The 21,257-nt window shown below is 30.8% G+C and overlaps 2 protein-coding genes across 4 annotated transcripts; both read right to left on the bottom strand.

The window, feature by feature from the left end:
* Nucleotides 1-3,130: 3,130 nt before the first annotated feature.
* On the bottom strand, nucleotides 3,131-4,144 carry LOC102605970 (zinc finger protein ZAT5). The gene has a single exon (XM_006349063.2). The coding sequence runs from the start codon at nucleotides 4,065-4,067 to the stop codon at nucleotides 3,192-3,194; it is 876 nt and encodes a 291-aa protein (XP_006349125.1). The 5' UTR covers nucleotides 4,068-4,144; the 3' UTR covers nucleotides 3,131-3,191.
* Nucleotides 4,145-13,043: 8,899 nt separating this feature from the next.
* Nucleotides 13,044-19,476, bottom strand: LOC102605869 (superoxide dismutase [Cu-Zn], chloroplastic). Of its 3 annotated transcripts, none has more exons than XM_015309446.1 (8): nucleotides 19,084-19,476; nucleotides 17,787-17,848; nucleotides 17,628-17,667; nucleotides 17,356-17,451; nucleotides 17,220-17,251; nucleotides 17,027-17,102; nucleotides 16,807-16,860; nucleotides 13,044-13,427 (listed from the first exon to the last, which is right to left on the bottom strand). In XM_015309446.1, exons 1-8 carry the CDS (start codon nucleotides 19,346-19,348, stop codon nucleotides 13,402-13,404), a joined length of 651 nt encoding a protein of 216 aa, XP_015164932.1. In that variant the 5' UTR covers nucleotides 19,349-19,476; the 3' UTR covers nucleotides 13,044-13,401. The 3 variants fall into 3 exon arrangements, with proteins under 3 accessions (XP_015164932.1, XP_006349038.1, XP_006349039.1); XM_006348976.2 differs by having other exon boundaries at nucleotides 19,087-19,476; XM_006348977.2 differs by having other exon boundaries at nucleotides 19,090-19,476.
* Between the last annotated feature and the right edge of the window lie 1,781 nt (nucleotides 19,477-21,257).

Below are 21,257 nucleotides of genomic sequence, written 5' to 3'. Positions count from 1 at the left end.
AACAAAAAATATATTATAAATGAGTTTTTTCTCAAAGTTTGATGATATATTTGAGTTTTTTCCAAAAAAAAGAAAAGATTCAATTAATGACGTAGTCGAATCATAATTTACCATGTGTAAAAAATGATTTTGCAAAATCAGAACTGTTTTTCAGTTAACAAATAATGACATGAATGAGCGTGTTCAAACGAAAATAACACAGATCAACTAAACTTCTAACATATGACATAAATGAGCCCTTTCTCAAAGTTTGACACTTTGATGGCATATTTGAGTTTTTTGCGCCTTTGATATCTAACATGTATTTGATGAATCAGGCGAGGTGTATAAAAGGAAATTGAAGACAACTGAGCGTACAAAGTATTCCATATTCATAGAGGATCTGAGAAAGGGCCTTTGACAACTTACCCTAATATAAAACATTAATATTTACTTTCGCAGCTGATTTGAACCTGTGATCTATATAGGTCACACGAAATCAACCACTATTATAATAACAAATAATCATTAATTGAATTGAATTAACACTATTGCAAGGTAAGAGAGGACATTAGGCAATTAACTAGATTGACACAAATTAGTAGTCCCCCACTACATGTGCAAATTAAATCTAAATGAATCTCTCTTATATTTGTCTTTCCCACTTTCTTCCATACACATACACACACGTTGTATTTGTATTTAATTTGTCAAACAATATATATATATATATATATGCTAAGATTACAAAATTATGACCAAAACGTGTACATAACAAACAGGTTAATTAGAATTAGTGAATATAATTAAGTGACCACACCAATTTTCACACCTCCATCCTCACCCGTTTTAAAAAAATGATAAAGTTTGGAATTTCGTTGAGGATATTCAAAAAAAAAAAAAAAATAAAAAAAAAATAAAAAAAAAAATAAAAAAAATAAATATATATATATTATAAAGTATGAAAGTGAGATTAACTTAAAATGGAAGTCTTATTTCATTTGTCATTAGAAGAGAAACCTTAATGAAAAAGTTGATTAGGAGTGGAACCTAATTAGATAGTTCTAATTAAGTTATATATCGTCAGTATAATGAATTTTTATCTTAATAAAATAAATTATCTATTACAACATGTAATAACGAAAGGATTAATTAGATAATGTCATACTTACAATGTACTTAAATATAGAAGTAGAAAAAGAGGGGCCAGATTTGTAGTGTGGTATAAAACCTTAAACCTAACCGATCAAGATGCAGATAGTGAAACGATAAGTATTCCTTCAGGCTTCATCCTTGACCATAGATATATATTAGGTTTGAGCTTCTAATATGAAGTCACATTTGTTAAGAACCACTTTATCCTCAACATGAAATCTCTCTAGGAAAAAAATGAATTTAATTAATCGTCCCCAAATATGAGTACTAAATACCGAAATTTCGATACACCAAGTAAAAGGACCTGATCATAAGGGTCTATCATACATAGTGTAGACTATATTTTTGCAAGAAGTTGTTTTTACAATTCAAATTTGATGTCACGTGACAACAACTTTATCAGTTACGTTAAGAACATACCGTATAATAAACCAAAAAACATATAACTTTATAGACCTCATACCTAACTGCTTGTGACGTGTGATTTGCAGTGACTATTTGAGGCTGAAATAAAAGGTTAATAAGTTAGTTAAGAAACTTGAAAAGTAAGGTATGGTGAGTTTAAGAATTAGGTGTGAGGGGTGGGCTGATGGCTACTAGTAGCTCTATCTATTCTAGTGAGAGCTATCCAAACTTTTAGGTATAAAACAAATAACCAAAAATAAAAAAATAAATTTTACACATATTTTCTTAACTATAACACAACAACTTGTAGCATAGTCGTAATCTTATTATATGTATATATATTGATGTTTTTGTTACGGATATAAATTGTATTGAGAGCAATGTGTTCAGTCGAACTCACAGAATCGACTCTGAAATGTATTGGTTACTTGAGATCAATACCAAGGTGGATGTACAATATATGGTATGGATCGAATATTAGTAGAATACAATAGTTTTGATTCGAATTTTGTAGGTGTATAGAAGAATTAATGCTCTAAAACCTTATGTGACGTAGTTTAGAGAGTCAAATGAGTTTATTTTTATCGTGATTATTTTTATGTCTTTTAAATAGTTCGATGATTGATAATTATTGTGACTTCAGTATTTTTATGTAAATTTTATTTTTAAACATTCTATATCTAAATTCACGTAGAAAATTAGGTAATTTGATCCTCATGCTCCTAGCTAATCGGCTTACATAAATTGAAACGAAGGAAGTAATAAACCACGAATCAGGAGTTCAAGTTCAATGACAAACAAACAACTACAAGAAATGCAGAATTCATAAACTTTAAATTTTGAATCTGTTTCGAAACGAAACAAAGTTAAGTTAGTTAAAGAAAAGTAGTAGTGTATATGGAGTATATAATACAGGTGGATACACATGGTTTTGGCTGTTACCAGCCCCATCCATATACCTTTCCTATCCATTTATTATTTGTCATTTAATGAAACAACACCCTCTTATTATTTTATTTTTCATACTAATAATAATCATAAAAAATAAATATAATATAAAAAGATGAAATACAAATAGGGATCAGAACCTAATCCACAGACTTTTTAGTTGTGGTGCTGGTGATGCCAAACCCTAACAATTCCATAAAGCAATCCCTCCCACACTCCATGCTCCTAGCTTTTGCCTAGCTACCACATCTTCCAAGACCTCCGAAACATACTGATCCGACTAATTTAAATTCAAATCAAATAAAAAGAGTAAAGTCCGGACCCGACCTCCCATCTAGCATTCGCGAAGCCAGATAGGTTTAAGGTTGATCAACTGAACATTCTTCGTAAAATTTCTAATTTGCTACCGAGCCTGGCCCGGCCCGAAAAGAAAAGTAAACAAAAAATAAAGGATACATCATCACTTCCTTTTCGTGAATGGAAGGCAACCATGAACACTAACCACTTACTCACTCAAAGTATTGAATTTCAAAGAAAGTAAACTACCAACAATACTAGATGAAAACAAAAAAATAATTAGAAAACAATTTTTTGTATATTTTTATGAACAACAATAATTCTAAAAATTCATTATCACTATTTCTTCACTTTTAAAATTACTAAAAAAAATATATGGAATATAATCTCTTCACTTTTTTAAATTACTAATAATAACAATCAACCAAAGGGGCTGCAGAGAAGACTAGACTTTGTTCGAATTTGTGATCATCTTCAACTGGTGCTGGTAAATTAAGATCAAGAGACAAAACATTTCTTCTTGATTTTTCATCATGAATATGGCACGACGATGATTCTGAAAGATTGCTTGCAGTTATCATCGTCGTGGTAGGTGGTTGTCTATGTCTTCTCATGTGTCCGCCTAATGCTTGTCCTGATGAAAACTCCGATCCACAAATTGAACATTCGTGGATTTTGGTTTTGCTGTTTGAATGAGTTGTAGTACTACTAATTTTATTGAGATGCTCTTTATCTTGATCATGTAAATTATCATGACCAGCAGCAATAGCAGTACTGTCAGTATTGATAGTGACAGATTTTTTGTCTTCCAGTATGGTTTTGGGCTTTTTGTGACTTGCTCTATGTCCACCAAGTGCTTGAAATGAATTAAAAGTTCTATTGCAAGTTTTGCACTCATAGACAAAAAAACCAGCTTTTCCAGTTGTACTACTAGTGGCCATTTCTGCAAATTTCCTGCTGTTGATTTTCTCTTTTTTAACTTCTTCTACTTTATGGCCACATCCACTTTGTGCTAACAGAATTAAACAATTAGCCATATCTTCATCTTCCTCAGATGTGCTAGTTGTTGAAATTTGAGTAGTAGAAGTGGTTGGTGAATTGTAAAAATCACCTCCATATCCACCTCCATCATTACTACCACCAGCAATCGATGAACCGGTGGTAGTAGTGATGGTTGTAGTCGTCGTTCCCGCTGTGTTCAGCGGGGACGACGGTCGCGATCGCTTAGTGCGCTTTCCTTTCAAAGCGTACGAGCGATCGGTGAAGTTTTGACAAACTTCCATGACTACAAAAACAAGGAAAGAAGGCAAAAACAAGTGAATAAGTGAAGAACAAGAAGAGTGATGAAAGAAAGAATATAAAGAGAGAGAAAGAGAAAGAGAGAGAGAGTGTGATGTTATAGCTAGTGGTTTTTGTTATATATATATATTTGTAATGAATGGTAAGGACATGGTTGGAGCGAGTCAAAATTATATTCTACCCAACTTTTAACTAAGTTAATGAACAATATTAATTATTTCTTTCCCATTCACATTATTTTTAGACTAAAGAAAAGTGTCTTTTAAGTAAATAGTAGAAGTCTACTTTGGCACTTCTTGTACTTCCTTTAACTACACTTAGCATATAGTTTAGTTTGACAAGTAACTTTTCTTGATTTTATGGTCATTTGCATTTTTGTTTCTATTTTGTGCTGGTCTTTAATTTTTATGTTTTAATAAAAATAAAAAAAAAACTTATGTCATACTAGCGTAAGTTCAAGGGATAAGATGAAAATTAAAGATCAGATCATTTGAAGGTCGTGAAATTAAATGGACATAAATTTCACATTTTAGCATTAATTAGTGAAATGCAATGTATATATATTACCCTTTTTAATTACCAAGTTATTTATGAAGGGGTAATGTATATAGGCTTTGGAAATTGCAAGGTAAAAGTTTCTTTATATTGAAAAATTTAATGTACTAATTTGGAATATTTTTTGACTAAGTAGTAAAGGTGAAATGAATGAGTGTTATAAAGGCCAAAGGGAGTGTTATAACTGAAAAATAAAAACAAAAAAGTATGTTAATTTGTTGGTGACTTTGAAGTTTTGGTTTCACACTCTCTTTAATGATTTTTCTTTGTTTAATTTGTTGGTTTGTTATTGTTATAAATTTAATTAGAGTTAAGTAATTTGTCAACAAAACTCATGAATAATAAATACTCATCAAGCAAATAAAGCATTGCACGTTAATGGCATGCTCCACCTCACTCACTCCATCACTTCTTAGACTCAAAGAAAACAACTATTATTCTTGATTACTATTATTATTATTATAATTACTTACTCCTTTCGTCGCAATTTATATGATACACTTGACTTGACACGAAATTTAAAAGAAAAAAACTTGTTTTTATTAAAAAACTTGTGATTTAACATGTGTGATAGATTTTTTTATGACTATAAATCAGCTCATCGACACTACTAAAAATAGAAACTAACGACGAGCGAGTTACGTAGTCAAACAATAAAATTCACCGCTAAATACATTTAGCGATAGATTAAAGATAAATTATCTTGTAGAGAGTTATATGTTAAATACGAGCGATTTAGCGACACATTATCCACGCATATTGTAGCTACTTTTAATTTATTTTTTTTATAGTGAAATATAATTTCATTTGAGACAAATTAAAAAGAAAATTTGTCACATAAATTAATACGAAAAAAGTAATATTTTTAATCAAGAAATGCTAGTATGAGCAAGTAAGGCAAACCACCAAGATTCGATTGGCTTTCAAGCAAACCCTTTGCTTTTTTTCTATCTCAACAAATTAAATTCACTAAATTTAATAGTGGTACTCCACTTTTAGGCCAATACTCTTCTAAGTATGACAAATTCAAGAATATAATTTCTATGATTATCTTTGATTTGATCTCCAACTTTTTTATAACTAGAATCTTTCATTAATAATAAATCAAATTGTCAAAAAATAATAATAATATTATAGTCAAAACATGGCATATTTATAGTTTACCAAGTACATAATAATGGGAGGATATAAAAATTGAAGATTAAGGTGAAATGCTAGTAGGTAATTGAGTATTATCGAGTTCCTTTTATAATAATACTAGTTATTATTATAAGTGCTCTCATACTGTTTTATTTTTTGATTTTTTTTACCTATCGCCTCTTTTCTGTTTCATTTATCCAATTGTTGTTTTCTTGCTATTGTCCATTATATTGGTTTCTTTATTGCTCTATTTTCTTTTTTTTACAGTGTTGGATATGCGCTACTTAAGTCAAGGTCTATAAAAAATAATTTGTTTAGCTAAAGGATATAATCATGTATACACCACTTTCTCCGGGCCTATTTATTGTGAGATTGATCACCTCAAAAGCAATTGAATTAAGATGTAATAGTCACATCAGTAAAACTAGTTACCTAGAAAATGAGATATATAATCTTCTAGAAACATTCTAAATTACATTGTTGGTGTAAAAAATCATTTATATTGTTATAAATTCATTTTTATTAATTTCCTCCTTTAAATGACTTTGCCAACATTATATTATATAGAGCTAGGTAAAATAGCTTTTAATTCTCCTACAAAATGAGGGAAAAGAAGATAATTAATTAATAGTAATTAATAACGTGCACTTCAGTATGTGGTGGCCATGTCGAGTGAGATTATTGTAGTAGTGTTATTTTATGAGTTTGATAGAAGGAAATTCGTTCAAAATCAAATCATAAACGATTATTTAAATTAAAAAAATATTATCGTATTGTACTATTGTTAATATTGGGTTATTATTGATTTGAAAGTAGTTTAAAATTTTATAATCAAGATGGACGAACATAAATCCTTCTTCGCATTCATTTTTTAAAATATTGGATTAATCGATAATTTAATAAATAATTAACGAATAATCTTTAAAATGATCGATTAAAATAATCAATATCTTATTAATTTAATAATAATGTTAAATAAAAATTGATAATCGATAAATCAAATAGTTAAAGTGCAAAAATTGAACTGAATATGGATTAATTATGGGTGATCTCAATTTTGTCTAATGGCATGTTTGTCTGCTTTTCTTTGATCCCCGTTTGGTGCTTTATTTTGTTTTTATTTATTAGTTCACACTTATAATCATATCATAAAATAATAATAAAGTCTTTTTATATTTGTTGCCTAGTTATTTTTATTCACCATTAGTATAGCCTTTTAATAATATGTTATTGTCCATTTTCTTTTACTAATTCTATATTATTAATTAATTATGCACTCTTTTAAAGAAATCACCATGAAGTGTGTATTATTTTATTAAATAATTATACTTTTGAAAATTTAAATTTTACTAATGAGGTTTTCATAAGTTTGAAAAGTAATCACTTAATGATTAATTATGGGTATAGTGTAAGTCATCTTCCTAGCAACTATCTTATTCTTCATTTTGAAAAAATACAATTTATTATTCTCTTTTTGCTTCAACTATTGCATTATTTTTTGTTATTCACTATTTTTCTTCATTATTATCAACATGTCTTCTTCACTATTGTATTTTCTTTTCCTACTGTTTTTTATATGCATGAAGTGAGTAGAGCATTCATCAAAAATAATTTTTCTACCTTCACAAAATAAAAGTAAAACTGTGTATCCAACACTCACTCCTCATATCAGACTTCACTTATAAGATTACGCTAAATATATTATTATTTTACGTTTGCAATATTAAGTCATCCCACGATGAAATATGAAGAGAGAAAGAACAATAAGAAAAAAGTCATAAAAAGGAATCAAAATGATTTAAAAGAATATGTCTACAAGATCATTTGATCCAAATTTAGCATCTGTTTACATGCCATTTTATTCTTTAAATTAGCCATCACTATGATGTCTATTTCTTTATTCCCACTCCAATTGGACCTTGTTATTTCAATCTTAATCTAATTATTTACAAGAAAATAAACCGATTAGATTTGTAATTAACAAAAATGGAAGTCAACTCTTTGAAAGGTAGTAATAAATATTTGCGATAATAGAGAATACTGCACCAAGTGTATACATCTAACTAAGAAAAAAAAATGCTTATCGTTTAACAATAATTAAGTACTTTTAGAAAGTGTATATACAACCATCAAGATATATGTCTAATATTTATTAATTTGATATAAATATTCGATACAAAGCACCTAACAATTTTCTAGAATTTTTATACAATCACCACAGCCACAGCTTATGTCAATTAATTTATTGTTGAATTTTTGAAGAAATGCCATAAACAATAGAACTAGAGTAATATTTTTTATATATCAAAAAACTAATCAAGGAAAATATCTAAGTAGTATTAAAAAATATCATTTTCTTAGACCTATTAAAACCAAAACAATATCTGAAGGTCCGTCCTCCTTAATTAGTTCAAAATTTATGTCATATTTGTATAGTGCATAAATTTTTGCTCGTTTGAATTGTCACGTAGAATATATGTTTATCTACTTGTTCAGTTTTATATAAATTTTAGTGTCTATTTACATATTTTCAAAATTAAAAAATGTAATACCATTAAAACTAAATTAAAAGACATATTTATATATTATACGTAAAAAATAATAGAAACACATGAATAGAAAAGAAAAAAAGTAAAGGTAATAAAAGTAAAATAAAGGAGTTTGAAGAATGGGTGGCCAAAAATCAAGAAAGTTGCAAGGTGCAGGGGATAATATTGTGAGGCTGGCTGACGCTAGAGATTCGACTAAAACTTAAATTTTTGTACGTAATTTATAAATATATAAATTTTATTTTTTAAAAAAATAAAAAATTTATGCTCAAATTCCTAGTTAAGCTTAAACTGTTTGATTTTTGAAAAATGAAAAGTGTTACATAAATTAAGATAGAGAGTATTTTTTTCTTGTTGTCATAAATTTGGTTTATTGTCCGGTGTTCAACATTCCTAATTTGAATTCAATTTCATTTTATAAAATTTCTCGAAAGGTAAAAAAGCTAGCTTTCTTCTAAAAATAATTTCATATATAGAAGTCGAGCTTGGTAACTCTGATTAAGATTTTTTTAAAAATACTTATACATATATATTCAAGTCATGAATTTCAATATTATTGTCTTATCATTAATTATACCCTGTGTATATTCTTAATGAGAGCCAAACCCTCTATAGCTAGCGCAGACTTGCATATTTTTTTTAGTTCTTAAAATTATGCAATGATGTCATTTAATTATTATTGTACCTTATATTTTATTTTTTTTAAATTAGAAACCACACCCAAATCAATTTGCTAAAATGGTAGGCTACATTAGCACCCTTAGGCCAAGAACTAAATATAGTAGAATGAATTAATAAGATACCTATAGTTTCTTTGAATTGAAAAGCATAGTAATCGTATATTTTTTTAAAATACTAATAAAGGCATACATTAAAGCTTTCGCTAAATACGAAATTTAAAAACGAGCTGGACCACAAAAATTTATTATATGCAGTCTAATTATATCTTGTATTTATAATTTATAATATAAATGGCTATTTTCATGACTTAAACTCATGATCTCCTCGGTACATGACAACAATTTTACCAATTATATCAAGAACCCTCTTCCATATTAATACTATATGAGTGCTCTTGACTAAAATTCATCTTCAACACAATATCATATTCATCTGAATTTTATTGCAAAACATAAATTTATTATTCGTAAAGATATATTAAATTTGTACTAATAAATAATAGGCCTGAATCCATAGTTCTAAAATTAATTCAATGCTAATAAAAGTTGTACGGTAAATTTAAATCTCAAATTCATCTCAAATTTTGAGTTTGTGAAATTTATAATCGCAATTCCTACTCAAATTTACAGACCACACATGCAAAAAGTAATTTAATTTTAAAAATTTTAACATTGAATTTACAATATTTAAATTCTGAATCCGTCTTAACTTGAAGCAAGTATATTTTCTATACAAGTTGCAAAAAGCAAGGAAGCAACTCAAATAACAAACATATAACACTCTTTCTAGTCTAGTTGCCAAGTAAAGTACTTTTTCCCACTTGGGTTGAGTGTGATTAAGTTATAGGACATCATCAAGAAAAGTATATAACCATTAATAATAATAATAATAAATAAATAAAAAAGAGTTGCAAGAAAGGGAATGCTTCAAAGTGTAGTATTTTATGTAACTATCTATTGTATCCTTTTTAAATATTTTATCTGAATTCATGAATATTTGAAAGGGTTATATGTTACTCAAGCATTCACGTAATACATAAACGTATTCTTTAAATTTGATCTTAGTTGATATTTACGTCTTTCAATTTTGAGTGCTTGTACAAAGTTGAACAGGTACACATATATAATCCTAATGATATATACAAATCAATTAGAGTGTATCTCACACGAATTAACACGTATGTCTACTTATGTATCAATAACGATACATAATCTACTAGATCCAAATATTTAATCTACTAGATCGGTTTTATTAATATGGTAGTACTCCATAAGCAAAGTTATAATGATTTAAATATATTGACAGATTAATATGGTTGGTCCATAGTTGACTATAGAAATATATAACTAACCAATATGTAACGCACTAATTTTAGAAAAAAACTATTACTCTTTAAATTCCCTAATTTTGTTTTTTGATACTTCTTATATCACCGGCCAGATCTTTCATACAAAAATTAATATATTGATAAAAATAATTTGGTACTTTGCATAATCTAAACTTATATATATTACGTCACTTGACTTATAGTAAAGTATGTGTCACATCACCTAACTCGTAATAAGATACGTGTCACGTCTTTAGTGAGCGATCTATCTTCATATACTTGTAAATATTCCATTATATCTTTATCGTTTGACCACCAAGAAATAGTCTCAAATATCCATGATAGATAATACCTATCATTTTTCATACTCGTTGATTTTATTATTAAAAATTCCCTACTTTTGTCAAAAAAAAAAAAAAAAAAATATAACGTGAATTAATAAAATTCCCATAAAAAAAATTTAATTCTTCCTATATATATCACATCTGTTACTTTTTCATGTAATTTGTTGCACTAATTAATCGTAGATTTTACTCTATTTCCTATTACGCAAAGAGGTTAATCTCTTTATAAGTTACTAGAAATTATGCAAATTATTTTCGAAGTGTTGATTCAGCAATTAGGAAACGGATCGGAGAGTATTTTTGGATTGATTCAGCATAACGATATGATTGATATGAATCAGAGTGTGTCAATGATTCAACGTGATGAGTATGAAGATTCTTGGTGGAATGATGCAAGTGGCTCGGTTTGCTAATTTTACAATGACTAATGTAACTTAGAGACACACACGCATAAGGAGAAGCTAGACATATTCTACATATAAGGTATAGACATATTCTTATTAGTGTGAGGTTTTTACGAAGGAATCGTACATATTTCATTCAAGACGAATAATATTACATCATATTAAAATTTTCTTTAAATTAATTAATTGAGCCCAACAATTACTCTAATGAAAAAAATTGTCCATAATTAATATCACTTTCTGTAAAGTATTTCTTCAATCCTTCTAAATCATCCGATAAAATTGAAACGATAAAAAAAAAGTACTTAGTTATATAATATAGCTTAATCTATTGACATGGTTGGTTATCATTAATATTGTTAGGAAAAATGAAGTTTAAAATCCACTTAGCTACAATTGCATTAACCTAATCTCTATATTTATAATTAGTAACTATGAATGTGCCAATTTCAAATTAAAAATCATATATAATAGTGAATCTACTTTTCAAGAATAGACACTTTGCTTAATTTGGAAGTTTTTAAATTTGAAACACATGTTCTTGGCTTAAAATATCTAAGCATCTCTTAGACTTACTTTTGAATTATTGAGTGAATAAAAACAATATATTACCCCACAAAAAGTAATTAAACAAGATATTAATCGTGATTTATCCAACACAGGGGGAATTTGAGCCTCCTTATATTCCTAGTGTCTCAGTTTATGTGACACTATTTAACTGGACAAAAAGTTTTTAAGAAATAAATTAAAATGTGTGATATAACACACATGCTTATAAATTCATCGATAATCTCTTAAACTTGTCAGTTGATTTATCCAACACATGGGGGAATTTGAGCCTCCTTATATTCCCAGTGTCTCAATTTATGTGATAGTATTTAACTGGACAAAAAGTTTTTAAGAAATAAATTAAAATGTGTGATATAACACACATGCTTATAAATTCATCGATAATCTCTTAAACTTGTCAGTAAATTTCATTTAAACACTTAAAATTACAAATTATTTTAGCCAAGCATCTGAACACATAATAAAGTATTTCTATTAGACATTTTCAGCTAAAATTTTAATTTTTTTTTGTTTACGTGTGTTTTCAAGTGCGTATTAAATGGTTAAATTAATCACATAAATATTTAATTATGTACATCAGCCTCAATTGAAACGAGCTTGAGGTTTTACTTGTTCGTATTACTCTATCTATAGAGTTCGAGCTAGAGGTAGTTGGTGTTAATGGTGAATGTAACCTTAGTGCTATGGGTTCAACCAAATCCAGTAATTTTAACATAAAATATTGATATGTATATGAAAACTAATAAATTTCAATAAATATTAAATTTCGAACTTGCCATTTTTTAAAATATACTAATTAATTCAGGAAATTTTAACAAAAATTTAAGTGAAACTATTATATATATTGTTTTGGCAGTACAATATTTTTTTTCCTTCCTGCAATCATTGATGCATTTGCTAAACCAAATATCTTAGAAATGCTAATTTCCTTATTAAAACCTTAATTACTCATAATTGCTTATATAATTTAACAGTTAAGAATGGCTGAAAACTTACTGCCACTCTTACTTTAATCATTCTGATGTAAAATGCCACTTAATTAGTAAGTAATGCTTCTTGCTTTCACATAAAACTTCCCCCAAAATTAATGAGAGATTTCAAGTCCGAGCCTTAAAAATGAAAATGAAAATCTAGTTAGACTGCACTTCTCCCATGATGAATCTTACATGTAACGAATCTATACTAATCGATATCCTAAAATATGTACCAGACATCAAGTAGAAAATCAAATAAAACATTGATTAGCTCATGACTATATATTGAAGACGTAAACGAACAACAACCAAACTTGAATGATCCTTACAATAGGGGGTCTGAGTAGGATGGAATGTACGCAAATCTTACCCCTATCTTTATAGAGTAGCGAAATTATTTCTGAAAGACCCTCGACTCAAGAGAAGTGATAAACTTAATCTTAATCACGACAAATTGTTGTTTCTGATAGACCCTCGTCTCAAGGGAAGCTATACATGACAAGAGTGCAAAATCCAAGACAACACTTAGTTAATTGAGTGTCACTTTTGATAGCCAAAACACAAAGGATAGTAAAATAGATGACTCCAATTACAGTTTTGAAGCAAAAAAATGTTGCACTACATTTGGCAAGTAAGTGTACATACAAGTTCAAATTTAGTTCATCAAGAATTTCTCAGTACACATTCATGTAGAGATTTATTGGTAACCCGAAGAGGAGGGTAAATACGTTCACTCATTATAATTCCGACAAAAGAGCTGTTGCTGCATTTACTTCATATTGGAGTCAAACCAACCACACCTGCATAGGAAGAATTCGCGATGAGCATTAGCGAAAAGGTAGTTTTGTAAACAGCATGTAAGAAATCCAACCAAGGATCAATATCTAGTGGCAAGAGAGAGGTACACGAGAAGCCTCTCTTCTGAAAGTATAAAGAGAAACATGTCCGGCATTTAAGAAATCCAAAGTAGAGGAAAGATCTCAACTTGAACGAAATAATAAGTCAAAGTGGAGAAGTCACATATCTATGATACTTCTACTAATGTACTTGTAATTGAGTCTTCCTCTCGACATATTGAAGTCAGACAAACCATACCTTCACAGTCCATTTCTAACAGTTATTAGTGTTAAAGCAATGATGTTCAGAAGTCTATACGTAGACCAATAACAAGTAAACCCTAAAGAAATCTGTCTCGGGGAATGGAGAGGGGGCATGGCGATGAACTACTCAGCGAGAAAAGAAAGGCATGTTTTCAGGAGCTGGCACCTGGTGGATGGCAGGCAGAATGGTGTAGGATGTTGGAGCTAACTTCAAACTTCACTCTTTTTTATAACAAACTTGAAAAGGTCTCTCTTTTGAGTGCTTTGTTAAACCTCACATAAATGGCACATGAATTTTGAACCTTCATGAAAAACAGATCTTACATATGGTGCAATCAAGGCACTCTTCCAATATTGTACACGCACACTCTCTGGAAACTGAAACATGAATTGTAAAGTCCTGGTCTACTATAGTTAGCCTCACAATGTGCATGATCTAGTATAGGGTGCACAATACTTCACAGTGAAAGCAACTACAAATATATGTAAAAAAAATATCCTAGCTATCAACGGTTGATTTGAAGCTCTCTGGAGGAATCAAAATAGCTGCAGAGGATCAGTTTGCAAAACCTACTTCTATACTGTATCTCACATTCGGTGATGTTTTCATTTGGTCACCAAAAGGTCTAATTAGTCATAGTTTCCTTCTTCGGAGGTTTCATTTTCCTTCTATTCCACCTTGAGGTCAGGTATGTTTCCTGAAATAACTTTTACGAGCTGCATCTGTAGTGACCAACTTTGTTTTTTGTTTTGTTTTTTTTTTGACAAGGGAAACCCGCCGCCACTACCCTTTGGGTGCGCACATGGTAAACCACCCGCTCCTTGCAATAGCTAGCAAACCACACAAGAGAGGTAACCCGCACTAAGCAAGCCTAGTGCGACGAGCTCGACCCAGAAGGCAAACCCCTTGCTTTCACTGGCAAGGGGTTCGAACTTGAGACCTCCAACATGGAAGTCCCAAGCCCAAACTACTGGGCTACCCCGAAGGATGACCAACTGTGTTTTATTGGCTGATATTTTTTGGGTGCCAAGACCTGAAGTTTATTCACATTGACATATGCGCGAGCGCACACACATGTATATACAAATAAAAATAAACATAAAATATTGAAGACAAGTTGCAAGATAAGAAGCCATAGAAGTAGTAGTTTCTCATAGAAACAGGTATACAGTATACTCTGATTCTGACCACATTAACTAGAAATGAAGAATACCCTCCACAAAACTACAAATACATAAAACAGAGATGTTTGTGTCCAGGAGGGAAGATAAGGACAAGGATTGAATAGGTTCCACAGGGAAGTGCAAATGTTTTTTTTTTAAAACTGACTTGGGCCTACCTTAACTTGGCACCCTTCCAAAGTGCAATGGAAATCACCAGCGTAAGCCATGAGCCTTATTGATCGCTCATTGACCCCTTCCAGGGAAGTGCAAATGTTAACGACACTGTTGGAGTTCATCTATTAAATGTAAACTTAATTTTTTAATTTTACACAATTCCTGTGCAACTTCAGCTTACCAAGGACATGACCTTAGATAGGAGATTATGGAGGACAGAGATTAGGGTAGAAGGTTGTAGGTAGATGAGTGTTGTCTTGCTTATCCTTCCTTACTAGTAGTCATAGTATTACTCTAGTAGTTTCTTGTTTCTTCGATTTAAGTTACTAGTCATTATCCCTTGTACTTTGATTATTATATTACATAGCTGTAGTTACTATCCTTTTTCAGAATGCTTTGTCATGCCTTGTTTAGTATTTTGCCTTGATTTCTTCACTCATGTTATTTTCTTAAGCTGAAGCCTGAAGGTCTATTGGAAACAACATATCTACCTCCCAAGGTAGGGTTAAGGTCTGCGTACACACTATCCTCCGAAGACCCCACTTGTGGGATTCTATTGGGTATGTTGTTGTTACATAATTCATGTGTGTTGTTGGTTTGGGCTTGGGACTTCCATGTTGGAGGTCTCAAGTTCGAAACCCCTTGCCAGCGAAAGCAAGGGGTTTGCCTTCTGGGTTGGTGGGTCGAGCTCGTCGCACCAGGCTTGCCTAGTGAGGGTTACCTCTCCTATGTGGTTTGCGAGCTATTGCATAGGAGCGGGGTTTTTACCTTGTGTGCACCCAAAGGGTAGCGGCTGCGGGTTTCCCTTGTCATAAAAAAAAAAAAAAAATTATATATATATAATTGCTGCTAAGCTGAAAACGGAGAGAGAAGCAAACTAGCTATATGCAGAAGGATATCAACCAAACAAAATGCACCACATATTCAATGAAAATCTGCCAGGAGGACCCTTTTACTTTTGGTTGTCTTACACACCAAATTGTTTTTACTAGTCAGGCTAATTTAGAAAAAGAAAGAAGCATAATCACCCAAAGCAGGTCAAAACAGGCTGCCTCTTCGAAAGGAAGTCTTAGCATGCATCTTGTTTCTTTTTGCAAAACGAACATTCGTTTCCTAGCCCAATAAAGTTCTAGACATTGAACACTGTCAAAGTTTTAGTCAAGGAACACTTGCAAAACGAGCTCTTAAGATTATTAACCATTATAAACACTATGCAACTAGGGGTTAAAACAATACCAGGCTAAGTTCTACTAATTTTAGCTTTGCCTTTTTATTTCATAGGTTAGTAGATAGCAGTGTGGTGTCTTGCAGTCCGTTAATATTAGTAACTGTAGTATTACTCCCGTATTTTCTTGTCCTTAGATTTCTGTTACTATTTGTTGATTCCTTGTACCTCGATTATGGTATTGTTTTGTTGTAGTTTCTATTGTGTTACTATCTATTGTTTTGTTATTATCTGTTGTTTTTTGTAATTCCGTTACTTCTTTTCCTGAACTGCTTTGGACTGTTTTTCCTTGAACCGAGGCCTATCGGAGAAAGCCTCTCTACCTCTGAGGTAGGGATAGAAATAAGGTCTGTGTACACACAACCCTCCCCAGACCTCACTTTGTGGGACTACACTCTACACTGAGTATGTTATTGTTGTTGTTTTCATTTAGCAGGAATAATATCAGTCTAGAAATTATACAAGAAGGAAGAGAGAGCAGCGCGAAAAGGCGAAGAAAAGAGTGTTTCTTCTTACCACATGCCAATCGTCCACCAGCATTGCCAGTGGTAAGGCTGAGTTCATGGCCACCTACAGAGAGACCACCAAATGAGGGTTAGATGAAGGCACCACAGAGACCTCCAAAAAAATGTAAAGGTAGTATAGCATGCACCAAATAAATTTGATACACTCGCAGAAATAACCTTTTCAAATTCACAGATTAAAATGGATCAATGTACAAAATGTAGAACCTTACCCTTTCCGAGGTCATCCTGAAGCTCATGAACTACAAGTGCTCGTCCAACAACTGAGTTTGGACCGGTCAATGGTATCTAATTGGTGCACAAAAGGTAGAGTCAGTAAATTATCCTAAAACTGTAACAATAACAAACATAGAGCACATAAAGTGAGATCGAATGACGATGTCCAGACAAGGTTAATGTAACAACCTGATTATCTACAAGTGTTGCTTCAGCCACGCCTGCATACAGTAAGCACAATCAAGAATCCAGAAAGTCATCATCCATCTTAACAAACAAAAACAGAATCAAAGAGCTATGAAAGAATTGAAAACATGTACTTTACCATCGGCATTGGCCACTATGTTTCCCAGGTCACCCGCATGACGGATTTCATCTCCAGGAGCTCCATGTGTCAATTTATTGGGATTGAAATGGGCTCCTGCAGTAAAACAAAAGGGAACAAATTTCAAACTAGTACCAGCAAAACTAGAACTAAAGACGTCATTTCCAACTAGCTACTAGAAGAGTTTCAACTTTTTTTAGTACATTACAAGAGGAGTTCCAAATCACCAACATTTCGATTAATTCAAACTTCAAACTAAATCAGAAGCTAACCTGTAGACATACACCCGTTTGTAGTGTCACCATATTCATGCTACAACACAATGCAACACAAGCCAAAGCATAACATTAAACAAAATTCACCAATAATTGCCACAAGAACAAGTACATAAGAAAAGCAGTACAATTCAAATTGTAGCAACCATTACTTACTAAATGAAACCCATGAAGTCCAGGAGCAAGTCCAGTTATACGAACATTAACCGTAGTTGGACCTATACAAAGAAGAAAAAGAAATAAATACTCAATACAAAAGGGTATGAAATATTCCTATAAAAGCTTACATCTTTAGGTCACAAACAAAAATTATTGTAATACAAAACCAAATAAGGACATAATGAGTAGTAACAGAAGTAACAGATAAAGATTCGGACAAATGGCTGTGAAAATACTCTAAGAAAAGCTTATATCTTTAGGTCAGAATCCACCAATGTGACAACAGAAAAGCAAATTAGTGCATAAGGGGTGGAAATGCAAACAGATAAAGATACAGATAAAAGGGTACGAAAGTTCTTAATAAAGATTACATCTAAGGTGACGAATTATACTCAGAAAGGCTAAAGGGTGGAAAACGGGAAAAAAAATTAGAGCATAAAGGGTGGAAATGCAAACAGATAAAGATTCAGATATAAGAGTACGAATTATACTCAGAAAGGCTTAAATCTTTAGAGCATCTTTAGTTCATAAATGTGATGACAGAAGAGCAAATTAGAGCATAAATGTAGGAAATGCAAACAGATAAAGATTTAGATAAAAGGGTATGAAATATATTTAGAAAGGGTTACATCTTTAGTTCACAATCACAAATGTGACAACAGAAGAGAAAATTAGAGCATAAAGGATGGACAAATCAACAGATAAAGATTCAAATAAAAGGGTATGAAACATTTGTAAAAAAGATTACTTCTTAAGGTCACAATCTACGAATATGAAATAACTAAAAACAGTAAATTAGAACACAAAAGGGTGGAAAAATAAACAGATAAAGATTCAGAACAAAGGGTATGAAACATTAGTAATAAAGATTACATCTTTAGTTCACAATCCAACAAGTGGGGTCTGGGGATGGTAGTGTGTACGCAAACCTTACCCCTATCTTATTAAGGTAGAGAGGGTATTTCGAACAGACCCTCAGGCCTCAGCTCAAGTACAGCATAACAAAAATCAGTAGGAAAGTTAAAGCACAAAAGTGTGGAAATGGAAGCAGATAAAGATTCAAATAAAAGGGTATTAAACATTAGTAATAAAGATTACAACTTTAGGTCACAATCCACAAATATGACAAGAAAAAACAGTAAATTAGAACACAAAAGGGTGGAAATGCTAACAGATAAAGATTCAAACAAAAGGGTCTGAAGCCATTAGTAATAAAGATTACATCTTTAAGCCACAATCCACAAATATAACCCCAAAAACAGCAAATTAAAGCATAAACAAAGAAAAAGTAAACAACCACCATCATCTTGAGATAGAGTGACAACCCCCTCAACATTAGAGTTGCCCTTAAGGACAGCAACAGCTTTCTTAGTAGCAGCAAAAACAGTAAGGGGTTTGGGAGTATTGACAGCATAAAGGGTCAAAGATTGGCGAAAATTTGACTTAACATTGAGTGAAACACCATGAAAAGAAGAGTTAATGTTAGGGGAAGAAGAAGAAATTGGGTATAAGAAAGAATTGGTAGTGCTGGTTGTGGTGAAGATTGAGTGGGCGGCCATGGCTGCTGCCACAATGGTGGCTGAAAGATGAGATGATAAATTGATAAAATGATAATGTTTTGATAGCTGAGAAACAAGATTTTATCTTTTGAGTTTTCTTGGATTTTTTTTCTTATTAGCTTCTTGAAATTTTGTCTGTGTCTATATATTTTTTATAATAATTATTAATTAAACAACTTTATGATATTCTTAAATGTATATTAAAAAAAAAATTACTATGAAATGGTGCTTTATTATACTTTGTATAGTTTCTAGGTATATTAATTTTATAACATAAAAGTTAAAAAGTTGTTTGGTGTGTGAAATAAAATATTAATTTTGGGATAAAATTTAATTTAAAGCATTGTTTTTGGTTTTGTTGGTGCTCAAAACAATTCTTGTCTTCTCTAATATTATTTTATCTCTAGAGTCAATAATTTTATATGAGGAATTACTTAATTTATTTACTTGTTATTGTTATTCTTCAGTTTTTTGTTGAAGCCTGGGTTAAGGTATTAGATAATTTTGAGATTATTTTATTTAATTATATGTACTAAAGTTATGATATTACTTCCTATGTTGAAAGTGAAAGGTTTTTGCTTATTTCATCCGAATGAAAAAGTCTTAACTTAGACGAAAAATTAGAAGCATTGACCATATTTTTCTACAGGAGGAAGTACAAATATGTATCTAAATTGTGATGAAGTAAGTAATCGCACCGAAAATAAAGTTTTAAGAACAGAAATATCGGACTTATGCCCTTGGACAACTAATAGTTAATAATGGAACGAGTTAAAATCTAATCAACATATAGTCTTGCAAACACGGTGTGGGAATGATCTTTATTTGTTTATTTCATTTCTCAAGATTTATTTTCTTACTATATCTAGTTCGGAATTTAAATAATATGTATCATATTGAAATTATAAGTTCCTATAAAGAAGTCATTTTTATTATCGTTGATGCAGTTAACCATTTTCTTGATTTGAGTATAATCAATTTGAATAGACCGTATGAATTTGATAAGCTATTGCTTCACCAACTAAGTAATCAAAGGTGAGCTCCTCCTTAGGCTAATTCATGTTTATGCAATTGCTATTGACCAAAAAAATGGGAGAAATTGATATAAGGAAATTGCTCCAATTGCTATTGTTGGGTCAATATTCTTGTTGATGGGGCTTTTGATGGAGCATCAATGAACCCTATTGTTTCTTTTGGGTCAACTTTGGTTAGTTGGGCATGGACTCATCATTAGTTATATTGGGCTAGGCCCATTGTTGGTGGTGGGCTTGCTGGTGTTGTCTATGAACTTTTCTTCATCTTAGTAGTTTAGTTAGTTGGTTCCCTGTACTCTCACCTTATTGATGAGGGTTCGATTCCATTTGTATCTCCTTAGTTTAGCTTAGTAAAATTTTCACATATTACCACTTGAGATTAATTTTTTTGCATTCTATATTCTTATTATTATTTTTATGCAATCTCCCATTAGTAGACTCTAAATCACATTTAAATCTCATTTTTCAATGATTCTGAATCAAAACAAAAAAGAATCTCAATATACTAAAAAAAAAGGAGAGAAATTGATAAGCAAAAAAATAAATAAATGGAAATTAAATTTATACAAAGATCCATAATAGAGAGTTATTAGTGGTAAAATAACATCTGCAACGACAACTGTTAAGGACAATTTTATTTTTTCTCTATTTGATTATTTTTTTAATTGTCAAATCTGTTCCATGAGATCGAAAAATTCAATAAGACCTATTGCATGGTACTAATAGGTCTAATAACTTTGCTTTGCAAGCAATGAAAATAAACAAATGTATCTTATTCATCTAAAACACATGTTGACCACCAAATGATACAACGATGGATGAATTTGTGTAGCAAACAATCTATTGAAATCATGTATAATTATTTTATATGTATT

Source organism: Solanum tuberosum, unplaced genomic scaffold, assembly GCF_000226075.1.
Source record: "Solanum tuberosum cultivar DM 1-3 516 R44 unplaced genomic scaffold, SolTub_3.0 scf00101, whole genome shotgun sequence".
In the NCBI taxonomy this organism is placed as follows: Eukaryota; Viridiplantae; Streptophyta; class Magnoliopsida; order Solanales; family Solanaceae; genus Solanum; species Solanum tuberosum.
The sequence above is the reverse complement of the archived record's forward strand: the minus strand, read 5'-3'. Positions and strand labels throughout refer to the sequence as shown.

What these genes read in the sequence shown, in the direction of transcription:
- LOC102605970 (XM_006349063.2), bottom strand. Translation starts at nt 4,067, where the DNA reads ATGGAAGTTTGTCAAAACTTCACCGATCGCTCGTACGCTTTGAAAGGA.
- LOC102605869 (XM_015309446.1), bottom strand. Translation starts at nt 19,348, where the DNA reads ATGGCCGCCCACTCAATCTTCACCACAACCAGCACTACCAATTCTTTC. An exon ending in GACTTCATGGGTTTCATTTA is followed by an intron (nt 17,668 to 17,786) that starts GTAAGTAATGGT and finishes ATTGTGTTGTAG; the next exon opens with CATGAATATGGTGACACTAC. An exon ending in TCAGGATGACCTCGGAAAGG is followed by an intron (nt 16,861 to 17,026) that starts GTAAGGTTCTAC and finishes GTCTCTCTGTAG; the next exon opens with GTGGCCATGAACTCAGCCTT.